This window comes from Lolium rigidum, chromosome 7 (genome assembly GCF_022539505.1).
Source record: "Lolium rigidum isolate FL_2022 chromosome 7, APGP_CSIRO_Lrig_0.1, whole genome shotgun sequence".
Classification (NCBI taxonomy): Eukaryota; Viridiplantae; Streptophyta; class Magnoliopsida; order Poales; family Poaceae; genus Lolium; species Lolium rigidum.
The window spans coordinates 63,120,178-63,136,554 of NC_061514.1; the positions used below are offsets into that span (position 1 = coordinate 63,120,178).

The 16,377-nt window shown below is 42.9% G+C and overlaps 1 protein-coding gene across 1 annotated transcript; it reads right to left on the reverse strand.

Moving 5' to 3' along the window:
- Positions 1–7,427: 7,427 nt before the first annotated feature.
- LOC124669453 lies at positions 7,428–8,948 on the reverse strand. Its single transcript, XM_047206067.1, has 2 exons — positions 8,556–8,948; positions 7,428–7,815 (listed from the first exon to the last, which is right to left on the reverse strand). Exons 1-2 carry the CDS (start codon positions 8,862–8,864, stop codon positions 7,792–7,794), a joined length of 333 nt encoding a protein of 110 aa, XP_047062023.1. The 5' UTR covers positions 8,865–8,948; the 3' UTR covers positions 7,428–7,791.
- Between the last annotated feature and the right edge of the window lie 7,429 nt (positions 8,949–16,377).

Consider the following 16,377-nt stretch of genomic DNA (forward strand, 5'->3'; position numbering starts at 1 on the left):
CCATGGTGTAGGCGGACTTCGCCGGTTCCAGCGCCGCCAGCGCGACCTCCGCCGCTTCCGGCGTGGAGATTGGAACCAACAGCGCCGCCAACGCCGGTTGTCGACGTCCACGCAGCCGCACCGCGCCTGCCGTCCTCGACGCCGGCTCCTCCGACTTCGCCGTGCGCGGGGGTTTGCCGTCGCCTCTTGGCCGTCGACGTCCCGCTGGCGAGCTCGCCGTCGACCGGCCGCTCCGGCACACGGAGCCCCGCGGCGCTCGGGCTCATGAACGGCGCCTTCAACGGCGTCGCGTCCGGCCACGCCACCTCCTTCACCGCGCGCAGGCGCTCGCCGCCGTCTTCTGGCCCTCGGCCTCCCGCTGGCCAGCCCGTCGGCGGACTCGCAAACTTGTAGCCGCGGCCATCGCGCCCGCACCTGGAGTCCGGCCGCGCTCGAGCTCCCGAAGGGCCGCGCGGACGGCGTTGCGCCTGGCGCCCGCCTCCCCGGTGACTCCTCCGACGAGGGCATCCGCGACAGGAGCACCTCCGCCCGCAGGTGAAGGCAGCCGATGCCGGCTCGCAGGGGCGCTTGGGGAAATTTAGTGGAGTCGCGTGCTCTGCCATGGAGGAGACGGGAGCTGAATTGGGGATAACTTATCCCGGATAAGGACGCAGTGGAATAGAAATATCTGTTCTCTCGTTTTTCCCTTATCCTCTCGTATGGCCTAGAAGCACATCTATGGACCGCTCACTAACTCTGACTGATTATAATACTTTGTGTATATCAGTTTTAGCTTACCAGTAAATCTAGCAGTAGTTTTAACTCTGTTTTAGATTCTGTAAATTACAGCTTATTAGTTTCTGTAATTTAATTCAGTTAGGGTACTGGGTATTCCCGAAAATGTATGTGATGTAATATATTTCCATGTGCGCACATGTTGAAATTAATTACGTCTATTATTTTTGCAATTGAGATTTTAATTTCTTGCAAATAAGGCAATCGATTCATCTTAATTGAGCTACTTTTGGTTCAATACGCAGCAAGAATTGATATGCAAAATTCAAAGTGATTTCCTCAAATTGATGTTTTGGGATCACAAGGTGGTGTGTAGATCTACTGCATTGCAGATTATCTACCACTACTAATTAAGCCTACATTTTGTCATGATTGACATTTTGATTGCTTAAAAAGTGCTCTTCCATACATTTTATTAAGTTATGACATAAGGTACTAGAAATACGGGTATCTACTGATTTTATCAGATTATACTCTCTAGTGCTGAGAGATGGACCCCGAAATTTTCTTTGGGGAGTATCTACAACGTGTCATACTTAACAATTTGAAGTTCACACTAATGGTTTCAAGCCCACATCTTGAAATCATCATTAATTTTGCAACATTCATTACAACATAACCATGATGATTTTTGGTTTACCAAGTGTAAATTAATAATCTCTGGTTTACCCATGTAAGTAACCGATGGCTCTCGAGAATTTGAGGCACTCGCCCTCAATGGCCACAACTACCCTACTTGGGCCATGGACACGAAGATCGCTCTTGCATCTCGTGGGATAGTGCGTGCAATCCAGGCTGAGCAGGATCCACTGCCGACCGGAGTCATGCCACTAACAGAAGAACAGGAATATACCACCTTATACATTATAAGGAACCATATTCACCCAGATCTCAAGTCTGAGTACTTGGAGGAGGAATCCCCTAGTACCCTGTTTCAGGCCCTCAAAACGAGGTATGAACAGCAGAAGGCAGTTGTCCTGCCAGAAGCACTCCATGATTGGACTCACCTCCGCCTTCAGGACTTCAAGTCCATCGGAGAGTACAATCACGAGGTTCATAAGATCAGTTCTAAGTTGCGCTTTTGCGGGAAGGAACCTACTGATGCGGAGAAGATAGAGAAGACTCTGTCGACTATGCTCCCATCTGACAGAATCCTCCAGCAGCAATACCATGCTCGCGACTATGAAGTCTATTCCGACCTTATTCATATCCTACTTCAGGCTGAAAAGCATGATGAGCTACTCGCTAAGAATGGCTCTCAGTGTCCGGTTGGTTCCCAACCTTTGCCTGAAGTTCATATGAACATCGCGAACGGACACAAGTTTGATGATACTTTCAAAGGAAAGTAATCAAATTCAATGGTAAGCAAAAGCGCAACCGGAACATGAAGCCTAGAAACTCAGACCATGGGAAAGGCACTGCAAAGCCAGAGTTTGACAAAACTAAGCTTTGTGACAAGTGTGGGTGCTACATGCATCCTACTAACAAGTGCAAGACCCCGAAGCATCTGGCAATTCTCTGCAGCAATCCCATGGCCGCAACACACCTCGAGGGAAAAGGTTTGAAGCCAACCTCAACCTTCATCCAGATGGCGCCGATGGAGCTGGTAGTTCGCGAGACGTTCCTTCTGGACCTCACACCACCGTAACTCTCCAGCCGTCAAAGGACCCTACAGAACGGAGGACATGATAGTTGAGTATGCCTCAACCTACATGTTTGGAGACTTCGTCTAGTCCCACTATCTCCTTGGTGGTCGCTTTATTAATGTCCATTTATGTTGTTGTAGTAGAACATATATATTGTATCAGCACTCTGATATAAATAAGATTGTATACATTCTATATATCTGATAAAGATTTCCATATTGGAACTTCTTCGATTCTATATATATAGATTTCTACGAGCGCCAATCCGATGGATGTGGAACAAGTATATGAAAATGTACCCGCTCTATTGTCTGGATTGAACTGCACGTACATCCAACTCGTAGCACATGTTGCATATAATGCAATTCCATCGGTCATGTGTTGCATGAGCTAAACTTTCCTAGTCATGAGATTTAGTTGCACTATTGTGCCAGTGGATCACTTCCTTGAACACATTCAAGGTGATATTTGTGGTCCCAACCAACCATTGTTTGGACTAAAGATCGAATTAAAACAATTCAAATGGACAAATATTGTTGCACAATTCTCTTCACATGCCTCCACTATTTTGTGCATGGCTCCGAGGATCGAAGTTCAGCACAATGTCCTATGTGTCCATACACAATTGTTTTTGGTTTCGTCTCTGATCAAAAGGATTTTCTCATTGCAAGACCCATGTTAATGAATTGCAATTTACCAACTTTACATTGGAGTCATGCAGTTTTACACGCTGCTACTGACTAACTGTATATAGCAGTACTTCCCCTCTGCAATTGATACGTGGAAATCCTCCGAGCATTTCCCATCTGCGTAAGTTCGGAAACGCTTCACGCGTACCGATCTCACCACCGCAGCGTACGTCATGGGCCCACATATGCGGGATCTATGTGGGGTACAGTATATCCGTCGATAACCCAAGCACCTTGAACCCCACATAAGGGATGTATTCATAGCCCAAGACGCTCGATTGCTTATATTTAAGGAGGATCATTTCCAGGCATTAGGGGGAGATTTCAAGTACCACATCGAATGCCAGGAAATTAATTGGGACTTCACGTTCCTCCTCATAACCACGTACTCAAGAATCTGGACTCTACGTTCGGATTCATAAATTTGCAACACATGCAAATAACCTGCCAGATTCATTTACTGATCTCAAAGGTGTTACAATTTTTTTCAATCCGGTTAGAAATGCGCCCGAAAGAGTGGAGGTACCAATAAAAACCACTCAACTCCCTGTTTCATAAAAAGAGGGGGAGTAGTACGGCCTCTGACCAGGATCTAGCTTTTTGCAAAGCAACAAAGGAAATCGAGGAATCCTCTAAATCGACAAATGCAAGTCGACCTTGCGTTGATGAACACCCGATGGGTAGTATACACCCAAGTGGAAGGGAAACCTCCACAACCCCAGCTCCAGCTTGCACACACTCGGCTGGGACATCGGAACACCCGCACTCACGCGTATTGGGAAATCACGAAGAGTCATCATGGGTGCATGATATTTGCTCCAACTATATCGATTCTGGAGAATCACATAACCAAAGCCTACAACTGTCGACAAACATCTCTTGTTTGATTGCAAACAACTTTCACAATGATTCAGATCCAAAGACCATGGCCATGGCAGAGTGTGAACACACTTGCTAGGACTGAACTCATCAAAGGATGCAATCCAAGCAGATATAGCCTCGCTCTTCCAAATGAATTCCCTATGGGATCATTCAATGTTCTTTCTTCCGAAAACGGAATGAGAAATACATGGTGGTGAGAAAGCAAGGCTTGTAGCATAAGGTCGGGTTTCCAGCAGATCCGAGACCTACCCTCCAGACATGAGTGAAATCTCGTTCCGATAAATATATCATTGGCAGTACAAAATCATCTATCTATGCAGTTGATAGGTGTAGTGACAACATATCCATGTGGGTCACTAGATTCCGACATGTATGGTTCCCGATGGAATCTCTGTCCGAATCGAAACGCAAATGCGACATGTATTGTGTAATAATCAATAAGTCACCACATGGCTTATTGTTGTCGGTACATTTTGGTACAACCGACGTAGTGAGTTCTTTATACACAAAAATTACTCCTACAATGATGATTACTCATGCGTTTTTGTCATACACAAGTATTTCTCTTGCAATGATGAGGCACGTGATCATCCTAAAGACGGAATTTGAGATGAAGAATTTGGTTTAACCCAAACAATGCTTGATACTACGAGTCGAGCTACTTCAGTCAAGTATTATGGTACACCAAGTTGCATATATTATAGATATTGGAGAAACTTAAAATGGACAAGTCATATCTATCTCCCATGCCGGTTGTTCGATCTCTAGACGTAGAGAAAGATTCACTCAAACCACGGGATGATGTAGAAGGGATGTTGGAACTTGAAGTTCCATATCTCAGTGCCATTGGACCCACCAACGCAATTGGTTGGGAATCAATAATATCTTTCGATATCTCCAAGGCACCACACATTACTTGACATATTCTTGTAATTTCAGAGAAATCTGAACTCCAGTATCATCAGGATACACTGATGTTGGCTACTTGAATGATCCCCACAATGTGTATCAACATGGTAGAATTGTCGCTCCATTGATGTCTTCGAGACGGACTCGGTGATCGCGCCTACCAATCATTCTAAAATACAAAGCCGCGTTAACACGTGTAGCTTTACGGAATGATAAACCACATATATGAGTCATGTGGTATTGGTTCTCTTGAACCATCAATCATTATCTACACAGATAATGTTGCTTGTGTTGCATGGATGCAAACATGATACATCAAGAGCAATATCACTAAGCATATTGCCTCTAGATTTTTTTTATCTCCATGAACTTCAGAAGAGTTGGGGAATAAACATCTTGCAAGTCAAATCACACAATAATGTTGTTGGTTTGTTCACGAAGTCTCTACCAATTTCAACGTTCCAGAAGTATTTTATGGAATTGGTATGCGACGGCTTCCAAAATTGCAAGAATCGTGGGGAGTATCTTCCTGAATCAATCATGTTCAAAGCATCATATTACACTCTTTTTCCCTTTATGAGTTTACTACACAGGTTCTCATCAAGGTTTTTAATGAGGTAATATCAACACAAGATGATATGTCATATTTTCTGTTTTACCCAACGGGGTTTTTAGGAAAGTATATACGACATATATTGTTCTCTAAACTCTATGGGTTTTTCCCTTTTACAAGGTTTTTCTCATATTGAGTTAACAAAGAGACAATACCAATTATATGCTGTGTTATTTTCTCCTTACTTTCCCACTGGGTTTTCGAAGGAGTTTTAACAGCATATCCAACCATTATATGTTGCACCATTTTCTCCTTATTTTTCCCACTGGGTTTTTAAGGAGTTTTAGCAACATATCATACACACTAGTCTCCTCATATTTTTCCCACAGGGTTTTTAGAGGAGAGATTATAAGCTTCAAAGATCATCAAGACTACATGGAATATTATCAAGGTTATACAAGGGATACAAGACGTTGCTTTGTGCAAGGGGGAGTGTTAGGATTAGATCCTAACTGCCATAGGCAGTTAATTAGTGCCCAAACCACCGCCGTCCGTACGGACGCCTCTTACTTGTACAGACACCTTTTCATCTAACAGGCATCTCCTACAGACGCCTCCTCTTGTAACCGACTTCCCGAACAGACGGGAAACCCTGTATAAATATCTCTTGTTGATCAATGAAGAAGATAGTTGAATCATTTGTTGTCTCTCTCGATTTACATCTCGATTACTTCTAACAGGGTGGAGTGGCGGCTGGCGGTCAGGGTGCAAGCGGGACGCTCCGCAGGAGCCCGCAGCCGCGCCGTATTTGCCGCACCTTTTGCGCGGTATACCGCGTATGAGCCGCGTATGAGTTGCACGTTTTTGCGGCGCCGCGCGCGCCGCGTATGTAGCTTGGCCGTGCGCCGCCTGGCGCCGCGCATTGGCCGTTCGTTCGTTCGTATGAGTTCGCACTAATCCTTCTGTTGCTCCAGCCCAGCACAACTACATAAGCAAACTACAAGAATTACGTTAAATATAAGACAATTCAGACATGGGTGCCGCTATGCATAAGCACGTTCTTCGTCCTAATTTTGTACGATAGTGCTGATCGAGACATCGATGCTTTGGAGTAAAGTGTGGAACATCAGTGGATTAGTCATCATACAATGTCACTGATCGGATCAGACAAAAGTAATCGTACGTTTTCATATTTTTAAAAGAGACTAGATATTTTTAAAATGCATCAGTTCATATTGCACAATCATACAAGCATGCACGCAAAAATATATATCATCCAAGATAAACAAAGTCCAACCAGCTTAATAATCAACAAAATAGCTCAACAGTATAGGATCCATGAGCACCACAGGTTAGAAATCACAGAAAAAGCACATTTAGTTAACTAAATATATATTCATCAAGCCATTCATTTTCAACTAAATTCAAATTCATGTCAGGAAAGAAGGCAGGTTGCATCAACATGAGTGTCGATATGACAGGAGCTGCCAAGCACAGCCATATAAGTAGGAAGCTGAAACATCTGACTCGGAACTAATTGGGGATGCTGAAATTTCCTTGGATTAGGTGCTCAAACTGCCGACGATACCATTCATCTTGTTTCATTGTGATTGAGGGACACACCATGAACATCACACACCAGCAAAGTAGGAAGCTTTAATTAGAGACTGCCACAAGTTCCCTGACCAATATGCATACAAAGTAGCAAGCTTTAATTAGACAAAAGCAGACAAACTTTGAGGTTACTAATCGTGAAACTAGAGTAAGCAGCAATAATGTCACAGCGCATGATAAGCTTCAATTCAACCATGCTAAGCTTTGCAATATCATTTTAAAAGTATAGAAAGGAAATCAGCACAGGTAATGTTCCATGCTAAGCTTTGATCTTAAGTACCACATTATATTTTAAAAATTGAGAAGAAATAGACTCACTTCACTTGTACTACTAGCTCTGGTTGCCAATACATAGCATGGTTGCCAATACAGGCCCAAAGGACAGACAAGAGCTATTTCTCTAGAAACAACAGAGGGAATAGAGATAGAGCAACTTAAGGTACCTGGTATGATGCAAGGAAAGCTCCAAACAAATTCCTACTCATTCTTCCTATCGTCTGAAAGTGTAAGAGTAATTTTATTAGCCACAAGAAAATATTACATGAGCCAAAGGAAAAGAACTTAAGGGAAAAAAATACATACCGGTGCCTTAAATCAATCCTGTAGACAAATCAAAGCCTCAACAGTAGTGGGCGCAAGGCTGCTCCTATAATCGCTGATGACGCGTCCTCCGGTGCTAAAAGCCGACTCAGAAGGGACAGTTGAGGCAGGGATAGCCAATACGTCACGGGCAAAAGAGTGGCTTTACCTACAGTAGTGAAGATTGGACCAGAAAAATGAACATCAAGAATAGAAGAATTCAGTTTCATGTGCTACATAACTTGGAAATTCAGCATTTTAACCTTTCAAGCTGTTCATTTAACAAATGTATAACCTGTGTATGCTATGCATGGTTGAATATGGGCTCTGGAGGACTGGAGGTTAATGGACTCAGCAAGCTACTTAATTAGAAAATTGGTATCTTGCACTACCTTATTCACCCCAAGTTCTCAAGTAGAAAAACAACCGACAGTAAAGAAATACAGTGCCATACATAGCCTATCAATTTGTATACATTGCTATTTACCCTTGCAGATTCAAGAATTCAGCAATAGCGTGCCATAACCTCTGAAAACAGAAATAATAGCATGTGCTCTTGAACCAGAACAGAAACAGAATTATCTGAAATACAGTATGTCACCTAATACATGTATATGTATTATCCCAGCCCAAAATACAGGGCAATAGCTTTGACACAGTTAACTGATGGATGCATACAGTGATACAAAGTGCCAAGAAATCCCAGGGTTCTAAACTCATAGTACAAGTCATTGGCATACATACGCCTCAAAGTATTTTCTCTCGCTCAACAATTCGCTCTTTTACCAAACGAAACAATCACCACAGCCACACAAATGATCTCAGAAATCTTATCATTGCCAAACAACTAATTCTGCAGGCAAGTATACAACTAATTCCATGGCAACAGAGGGTAACCAAGATAGCTACCTTGATGATGGTGGGGCCGAGGGTGCTCTCGGTGAGCTTCTTGCGACGATTTCCATTCTTGTTCTTGCACTGCGGTTGTTTTCCCCCTTCGCCATCCGTACCAGGATGTGGTTCGCTTCCGTTGTCTGTGACAGGTTGTGGTGCACCGCCATGGCTGCCCACCCTCCCCAAGCCGTCCGTGCCAGCCGCCGCTGGAACAAACCCTTGCCGTCGCTGGATCTCTTGGCTGCCCACCCTCCCCAAGCCGTCCGTGCCAGCCGCCGCTGGAACAAACCCTTGCCGTCGCTGGATCTCTTGGCTTCCCACCATTTGTAAAGGAGTAGAGGAGTGGAGAACTGGAGGTGGTAAAGGAGTGGAGGGAGAGTCCCCCGGACACGGAGCTGGAGGAGGAAGAGCGGCCATGGCAGCTGGCGGCGCTCCGGTGGCGGAGCCGCGGAGCCGAAGAAGGTCTCGTCTTGACGTCTTGGACTGGTCGATCGGGGAAAGGGAAAAGGATTAGTCGGTGTTAACCGTGAGCTGGCGTACGCCGCTTTTTTTCTCCCTGTTCCGTGGATGCTCGCCTCTGTACCTAAATGGGCCCAAATTTGCGGCGCCGCAGAAGGTCCACTCCCGCTTGCACCGTGAGCTGGCGGCGAGGCATGGTGCTCCGCTGCTGTCTCGGCGCAGGCGGAGGTGCAGGGAGCGCCCCATGCGACGCTCACGGCGGCACGGCCACCAGGCCCGAGAGCGGCCGATGGGCTTTGGTGGGCCGGAGGAGCTTGGTGCATGGCACCCTTCACATTGGAGCCGACGTCTTATGTCGGGGCTAAAACAACATCTTTCCGCCATTATGGTTTTGTGTGTTAGATAACAACATTACCGATGATTTAATTGTATGAAGTGGTGCAGGATTTTCACTTGTATTGGCTCATAAGCATCGAAACTTAATTGTATTTTATCAATCTTTGCTGAAAAGGTGATTGATGACCCACAAGTATAGGGGGTGTATCGTAGTATCTTCGATAAGTAAGAATGTCGATCCCAACGAGGAGCAGAAGATGTTGGCAGCAGTTTCGATGAGGGATTCACTGTAAATGCTCACAGACAAATATTCAGGGGGTTTTGATATTGCAGATAAATAAAATACAAGTAAATAAAATGTGAGAGAAATAATTGCAGCGAGTGGCCCAATCCTTTTTAGCACAAAGGACAAGCCGGTTTGATTACTTATAATGACCAAACGTTCCTGAGGACACACGGGGATTTTAGTCTAGTGCTTTCGCTACATACAGCTGATTAATCTTCATTGTTTTGATAAGTGTTGTGTGGGTGAACCTATGCTAATGCACCGCCCTTCCTAGGACTAATACATACTTGTGATTATACCCCTTGCAAGCATCCGCAACTACAAGAAAGTAATTAAGATAAATCTAACCACAGCCTTAAACTCGAGATCCTCGCGATCCCTCCCGCATCGATATACTAACGGGGGCTCGGGTTTCGTCACTCCGGCAACCCCGCAATTAGCAACCGAATACAAGATGCACTCCCCTAGGCCCATAAATGGTGAAGTGTCGTGTAGTCGACGTTCACACGACACCACTAGAAGAATGACACCACAACTTAAATATCATAACATTGAATATTACTCAACCATAATTCACTACTAGCATTTAGACTTCACCCATGTCCTCAAGAACTAACCGAACTACTCACGAGACATCATATGGAATACAATCAGAGGTGATATGATGATGAATAACAATCTGAACATAAACCTTGGTTCAATGGTTTCACTCAATAGCATCTACAACAAGTATAGAATAACACCGGAAGAGTTTCCCCTATCAAACAATCAAGATTTAACCCGAATTGCTACAGCGGTGACGAGGTGCAGCGGTGGTGATGGCGGTGTAGATGGTGGAGATGATGATGATGATGATGGAGATGATGTCCCGCTCGATGACGATGGCGATGGCGTCGATTTCCCCCTCCGGGAGGGAATTTCCCGGCGGATTCCTCGCCCGGCGGAGAGCTCTTTTCTCTCTGGTGTTCTCCGCCCCGCGAGGCGGCTGTAACCCTTCGTGAGGTCCTCTCTGTGGCTTAGGTTTTCGGGACGAAGGAGTACGCGAAGAAAAGGAGGCGAAAAGGGTCGTGGGCCCCCCAGAGCATAGGGTGGCGCGGCCAGGCCATGGGCCGCGCCGCCCTATGGTCTGGGCCCACTGTGGCCCCTCTCTTCTTCCCCTTCTGGCTCCCTCCGTCATCTGGAAAAATAGGAATTTACGTGAAATTCCCTTCCACAGTTGATCTTCCGAAATATTGCGTTCTGACGGTGCTTTTTCCAGCAGAATCTCGGCTCCGGTGCTTGATCCTCCAATGATGATGAAACATGCAAAATAGATGAAATAACATAAGTATTGTGTCCCAATATGAAATATATCAATGAATAACAGCAAATTATGATACAAAATAGTGATGCAAATTGGACGTATCAACTCCCCCAAGCTTAGACCTCGCTTGTCCCCAAGCGAAACTGAGCTCGATAAACAAGACCACATGTTTATGGAGTGAAGAGTCGATAAATAAAATACGGACAAGAAGCATCATATTCATTCACACAAGACATTCTAGTAAACAACTTCCTCATATAACTCATCTCGAAATAAGTAAAGAGAAATCACAAGTAAAGGTGCATAAGAAATCATAATTGGTGACGGCAAACTTCGTTCTTGGTCAGAGAACTACTAACGGATTGTACTTTTAAGCAAAGCTTTCATATTAGACTTTATAGCTGAGCTTTCATATTTAAGCATAACAATCTCCTCATAATCATTGATAACTTCAAAGTCATATTCATTCAGATAAAATTGGTACTAAACAAGAAAGTATAAAAGACATGATTAACTGAATCATAGCATAAATGATTGGTTCACAACAACTCAATTGCTTGCTTGAGATAGAGAGAAATAGGTTTACTGACTCAACATAAAAGTAAAAGACAGGCCCTTCGCAAAGGGAAGCAGGGATTAAATCATGTGCTAGAGCTTTTCAAGTTTTGAAATCATATAAAGAGAATAAGAGTAAGATTTTGAGAGGTGTTTGTTGTTGTCAACGAATGGTAGCGGGCACTCTAACCCCCTTGCCAAACGAACCTTCAAAGAGCGGCTCCCATGAGGGACGGCATCTCTACCAGCAAGGTAGATCATCCCCTTCTCTTTTGTTTACACATGTATTTTAGTTTTATTATGGGTGACACTCCCCCCAACCTTGGCTTTCTCAATCCATGGCTAACCGAATCCTCGGGTGCCTTCCAACATTCACATACCATGGAGGAGTGTCTATTGCAAAATTAAGTTGCTTACCGATAACTCGTAGCAAAACATGTGAAGAGAATTATTAATGAAAGTTATTAATTGGGGCTGGGAACCCCGTTGCCAGCTCTTATTGCAAAGTTATTGGATAAGCGGATGTGCCGCTAGTCCATTGGTGAAAGTCCGCCCAACAAGATTGAAAGATGAAACACCACATACTTCCTCATGAGCTATAAAACATTGACACAAATAAGGAGTAGTAGTTTGAATAATTTAAAGGTAGCACATGAAGTATTTACTTGGAATGGCAGAAAATACCATGTAGTAGGTAGGTATGGTGGACACAAATGGCATAGGTTTGGTCTAAGGTTATGGATGTATGAGAAGCATTCCCTCTCGATACAGGTCTTTGGCTAGCAAGGTTTGATAGCAAGCATAAAGGTTGAGGGAAACAAACAAATATACAAATGATAGAAACAATCATGCATCTTCCTCATAAGCACAAGCAACTTTAACTTCAGAATACTAAGAATAGAGATAATAGTAATATATCTAAGTGTATTTCTATCTTCTATTAAACATCAAGACGTTGTTGCTATTGACCAATGCTAAGTTTGCCAAAACCAAATAGATTTACTTGATGCTCCCAAAGTGATATCAATACTCATGTCAAAAGTAATCATATAATGGAGATTGCAAACTAAAATAAGATGTGCAAAAAGTAAATGATAAGGCTTCTCATTAATATTCCATAACGATAACTCACACCAACGGATACATAGATAACTAACTAAGAGAGATACTTCCTCATTGCATACTATTCCATATAATAACTTCCCTACTCATGATATGACACTACTTGATAGTAAAAGATAAAGGTGGTGATGATATGATACCGCGGCACTCCCCCAAGCTTGGAACAAACCAAGGGGATGCCAATACCGATGATGAATTACTCCTTCGGCGATGGTGGTGATGGATTCTTCTCGCGCTTCATAAGGATCTCCTTCAGCTTCAGCTTCTCAATTTTGCAATTCTGCACCAAAACCTGAAAAGACTCATTGTTACCCGAGTGTGGCGGTGACGGCCTTGTGCTGGGATTTGAGTAATATTCCAGCATTCTCGCGAAGTCGCCGGTTCTCCTCCCGAAGTATCTCCACTTCCCTCCTTAGAGCACGATATTGATCACAAAACTCATCGGCAACCCGTATTGCTTCCTCCACACAAGGGAAAGAACCGAGGTCCGGAAGCGAGCGGAAGAGCTCCCCGCAAGTTATGAGAAAAAGAACGCCCGCATTAACCGATCCCACCAAAATTGGCTTACTCCTCGTAGTTTCCCACTCTCCTTTTGCCGACGCTATCTTCTCCTTCTCCTTATTAATCCTCTCATCCATCTCTCCCCTCCAAGGCCCCTTGTCTTTGTTGCTGGAGACCATGGTGCTTCTAGATTAAAACAAATGCGCGGAAAACAGCTCGAAACAAAACACGACGAGAAAACGATATTACGGACCTCCGGGGGTCCGGGGATTATATAGCAAATATTTTTACGACAAAAGGAAGGTTCCAGATCGAAAACGAGTGGAAACGGGACGCCGAGGCGGCCAGACCATAGGTCGGCGCGGCCAGGGTGGGGCCCGCGCCGGCCTATGGTGGCACGCCCTCGCGCGTCTTTTCCACTCCGTTTCGATTCCGTAATTTTTCATATTTTCTAAAAACAGCAGAAATAATGTTCGGAAAGGTAAACGCGGACTCTTTATTACCTATACTGTTACCTATTCAAACTCCAGTTCTGGCGGACTGTCAATTTGTCCTTTGATGAAAGCCTCCGGCGTTTCCACTTGAATAATATCAACATCAACATTATAAGAATCGCCCGAGATATAATGCTTTAGTCTTTGTCCATTCACCACTTGTGTGGCATTGCCTTGGAGAGAGCTAATTTTAATTGCTCCTGAACGATACACCTCCTCAACAACATATGGTCCTTCCCACTTCGAGAGTAATTTCCCGCAAAGAATCCGAGACGAGACCGATACAATAGAACTTGATCTCCAACATTAAATTCTCTTTTGATGATCCTTCTATCATGCCATTTCTTAACTTTTTCTTTAAAGAGTTTAGCATTTTCATAAGCTTCACTTCTCCATTCATCTAGAGAACTTAATTGCAACAACCTCTTATTACCGGCTAATTTAGGATCTTTATTTAGTTCTCTAACAGCCCAATAAGCTTTGTGCTCTAGTTCTAGAGGTAAATGACAAGCTTTTCCATAAACCATTTTATAAGGTGACATTCCCATAGGATTTTTATAAGCAGTTCTATAAGCCCATAGTGCTTCTTTCAATTTGCTAGGCCAATTCTTCCTAGATTTATTAACAGTCTTTCCTAAGATAGCTTTAATCTCTCTATTTGATAATTCTACTTGACCACTAGTTTGAGGATGATAAGCAGAAGCAATTCTATGATTAATACCATACTTAGCAAGAGTTTTTCTAAAACCTCCATGAATGAAATGAGAACCTCCATCAGTCATAATATATCTAGGTACTCCAAATCTAGGAAATATAATATCTACAAGCATTTTTATAGAGGTCTCACCATCAGCACTTTTTGTAGGTATAGCTTCTACCCATTTAGTAACATAATCAACAGCGACAAGTATATGAGTGTTACCGTCTGAAGAAGGAAAAGGACCCATGAAATCGAATCCCCAACAGTCGAATGGTTCAATAACAAGAGTATAGTTCATAGGCATTTCATTGCGTCTAGAGATATTACCAACTCTTTGACATTCATCACAAGATAAAATAAATTTCCTTGCATCTTTGAAGAGTGTTGGCCAATAAAAACCTGATTGTAGAACCTTCGCGCGGTTCTATCTCCAGCGTGATGTCCTCCATAAACACTACCATGACATTTATTCAATATCTCTTGTTGTTCATATTCAGGAACACATCTTCGCATAATACCATCTACTCCTTCTTTATATAAGTGTGGGTCATCCCAAAAATAATGCCTTAAGTCATAAAAGAATTTCCTCCGTTGCTGAGCTGAAAAGGTTGGAGGCAAATACTTCGAAACAATAAAGTTAGCATAATCTGCATACCAAGGGCTCTCTCGCGAGCTCACCTTTATTACAGCCAATTGTTCATTTGGAAAACTATCATTGACAGGAACAGGATCATAAGCAATATTTTCCAATCTAGACAGATTATCAGCAACAGGATTATCAAGCACCTTTCCTATCTATAATATGTAAATCAAATTCTTGCAACGAAGTACCCATCTAATAAGCCTTGGCTTAGCATCTTTCTTTGTCATAAGGTATCTAATTGCAGCATGATCGGTATGAATTGTAACTTTCGAATCAACAATATAGGGTCTAAACTTATCACAAGCAAAGACTACAGCTAACAATTCTTTTTCGAGTTGTAGCATAATTTCTTTGAGCAGACATCAAGAGTCTTACTAGCATAATGAATAACATTTAATTTTTTATCTACCCGCCGTCCAAGAACAGCGCCTACAAGCAAAATCACTAGCATCACACATAATTTCAAAAGGCAAATTCCAATCGGGAGGTTCGACTATAGGAGCAGATTGTTAAGGCTTTCTTTAGAGTTTCAAAAGCTTCTTTACAATCATCATCAAAAACAAAAGGTACATCTTTTTGAAGAAGATTAGTAAGAGGCTTTGAAATTTTAGAGAAATCTTTAATAAATCTCCTATAAAACCCAACATGACCAAGAACACTACGAATACCTTTAACATCCCTCGGATAGGGCATCTTCTCAATTGCTTCAACTTTAGCTCTATCAACTTCAATACCTCTCTCGGAAATTTTATGTCCCAATACAATTCCTTCATTAACCATAAAGTGGCATTTCTCCCAATTAAGAACAAGGTTAGTTTCTTCACATCTCTGCAAAACTTTATCGAGATTTCGCAGGCAATTATCAAAAGAATTCCCATAGACAGAAAAATCATCCATGAACACCTCTACAATACTTTCGCAAAAACCAGGAAAAATAGCAGACATGCATCTTTGAAAAGTAGCAGGAGCATTACATAAACCAAAAGGCATACGCCTATAAGCATAAGTTCCATAAGGACAAGTAAAAGTGGTTTTCTCTTGATCTTTAGCTTTAACAGCAATTTGTGAAAACCCAGAATAACCATCAAGAAAGCAAAAATGAGTATTTTTAGATAACCTTTCTAGCATTTGATCAATAAAGGGTAAAGGGTAATGATCTTTCTTAGTGACTTTATTAACTTTTCGAAAATCAATGCACATTCTATAACCTACAACTATTCTTTGAGGAATAAGCTCATCATTATCATTAGGCACAACAGTCATTCCTCCTTTCTTAGGAACACAATGAACAGGACTAACCCATCTACTATCAGCAATAGGATATATAATACCAGCTTCAAGGAGTTTTAATACCTCATTCCTTACCACTTCCTTCATCTTCGGAATTAGACGACGTTGATGTTCAACAACAGGCTTTGCATCTTCTTCCATATTAATA

Coding starts and splice junctions, on each gene's coding strand:
- LOC124669453 (XM_047206067.1), bottom strand. CDS start 8,864: ATGGTGGGAAGCCAAGAGATCCAGCGACGGCAAGGGTTTGTTCCAGCG. Junction 7,816..8,555: donor TCGGCCCCACCATCATCAAG/GTAGCTATCTTG, acceptor TCACTACTGTAG/GTAAAGCCACTCTTTTGCCC.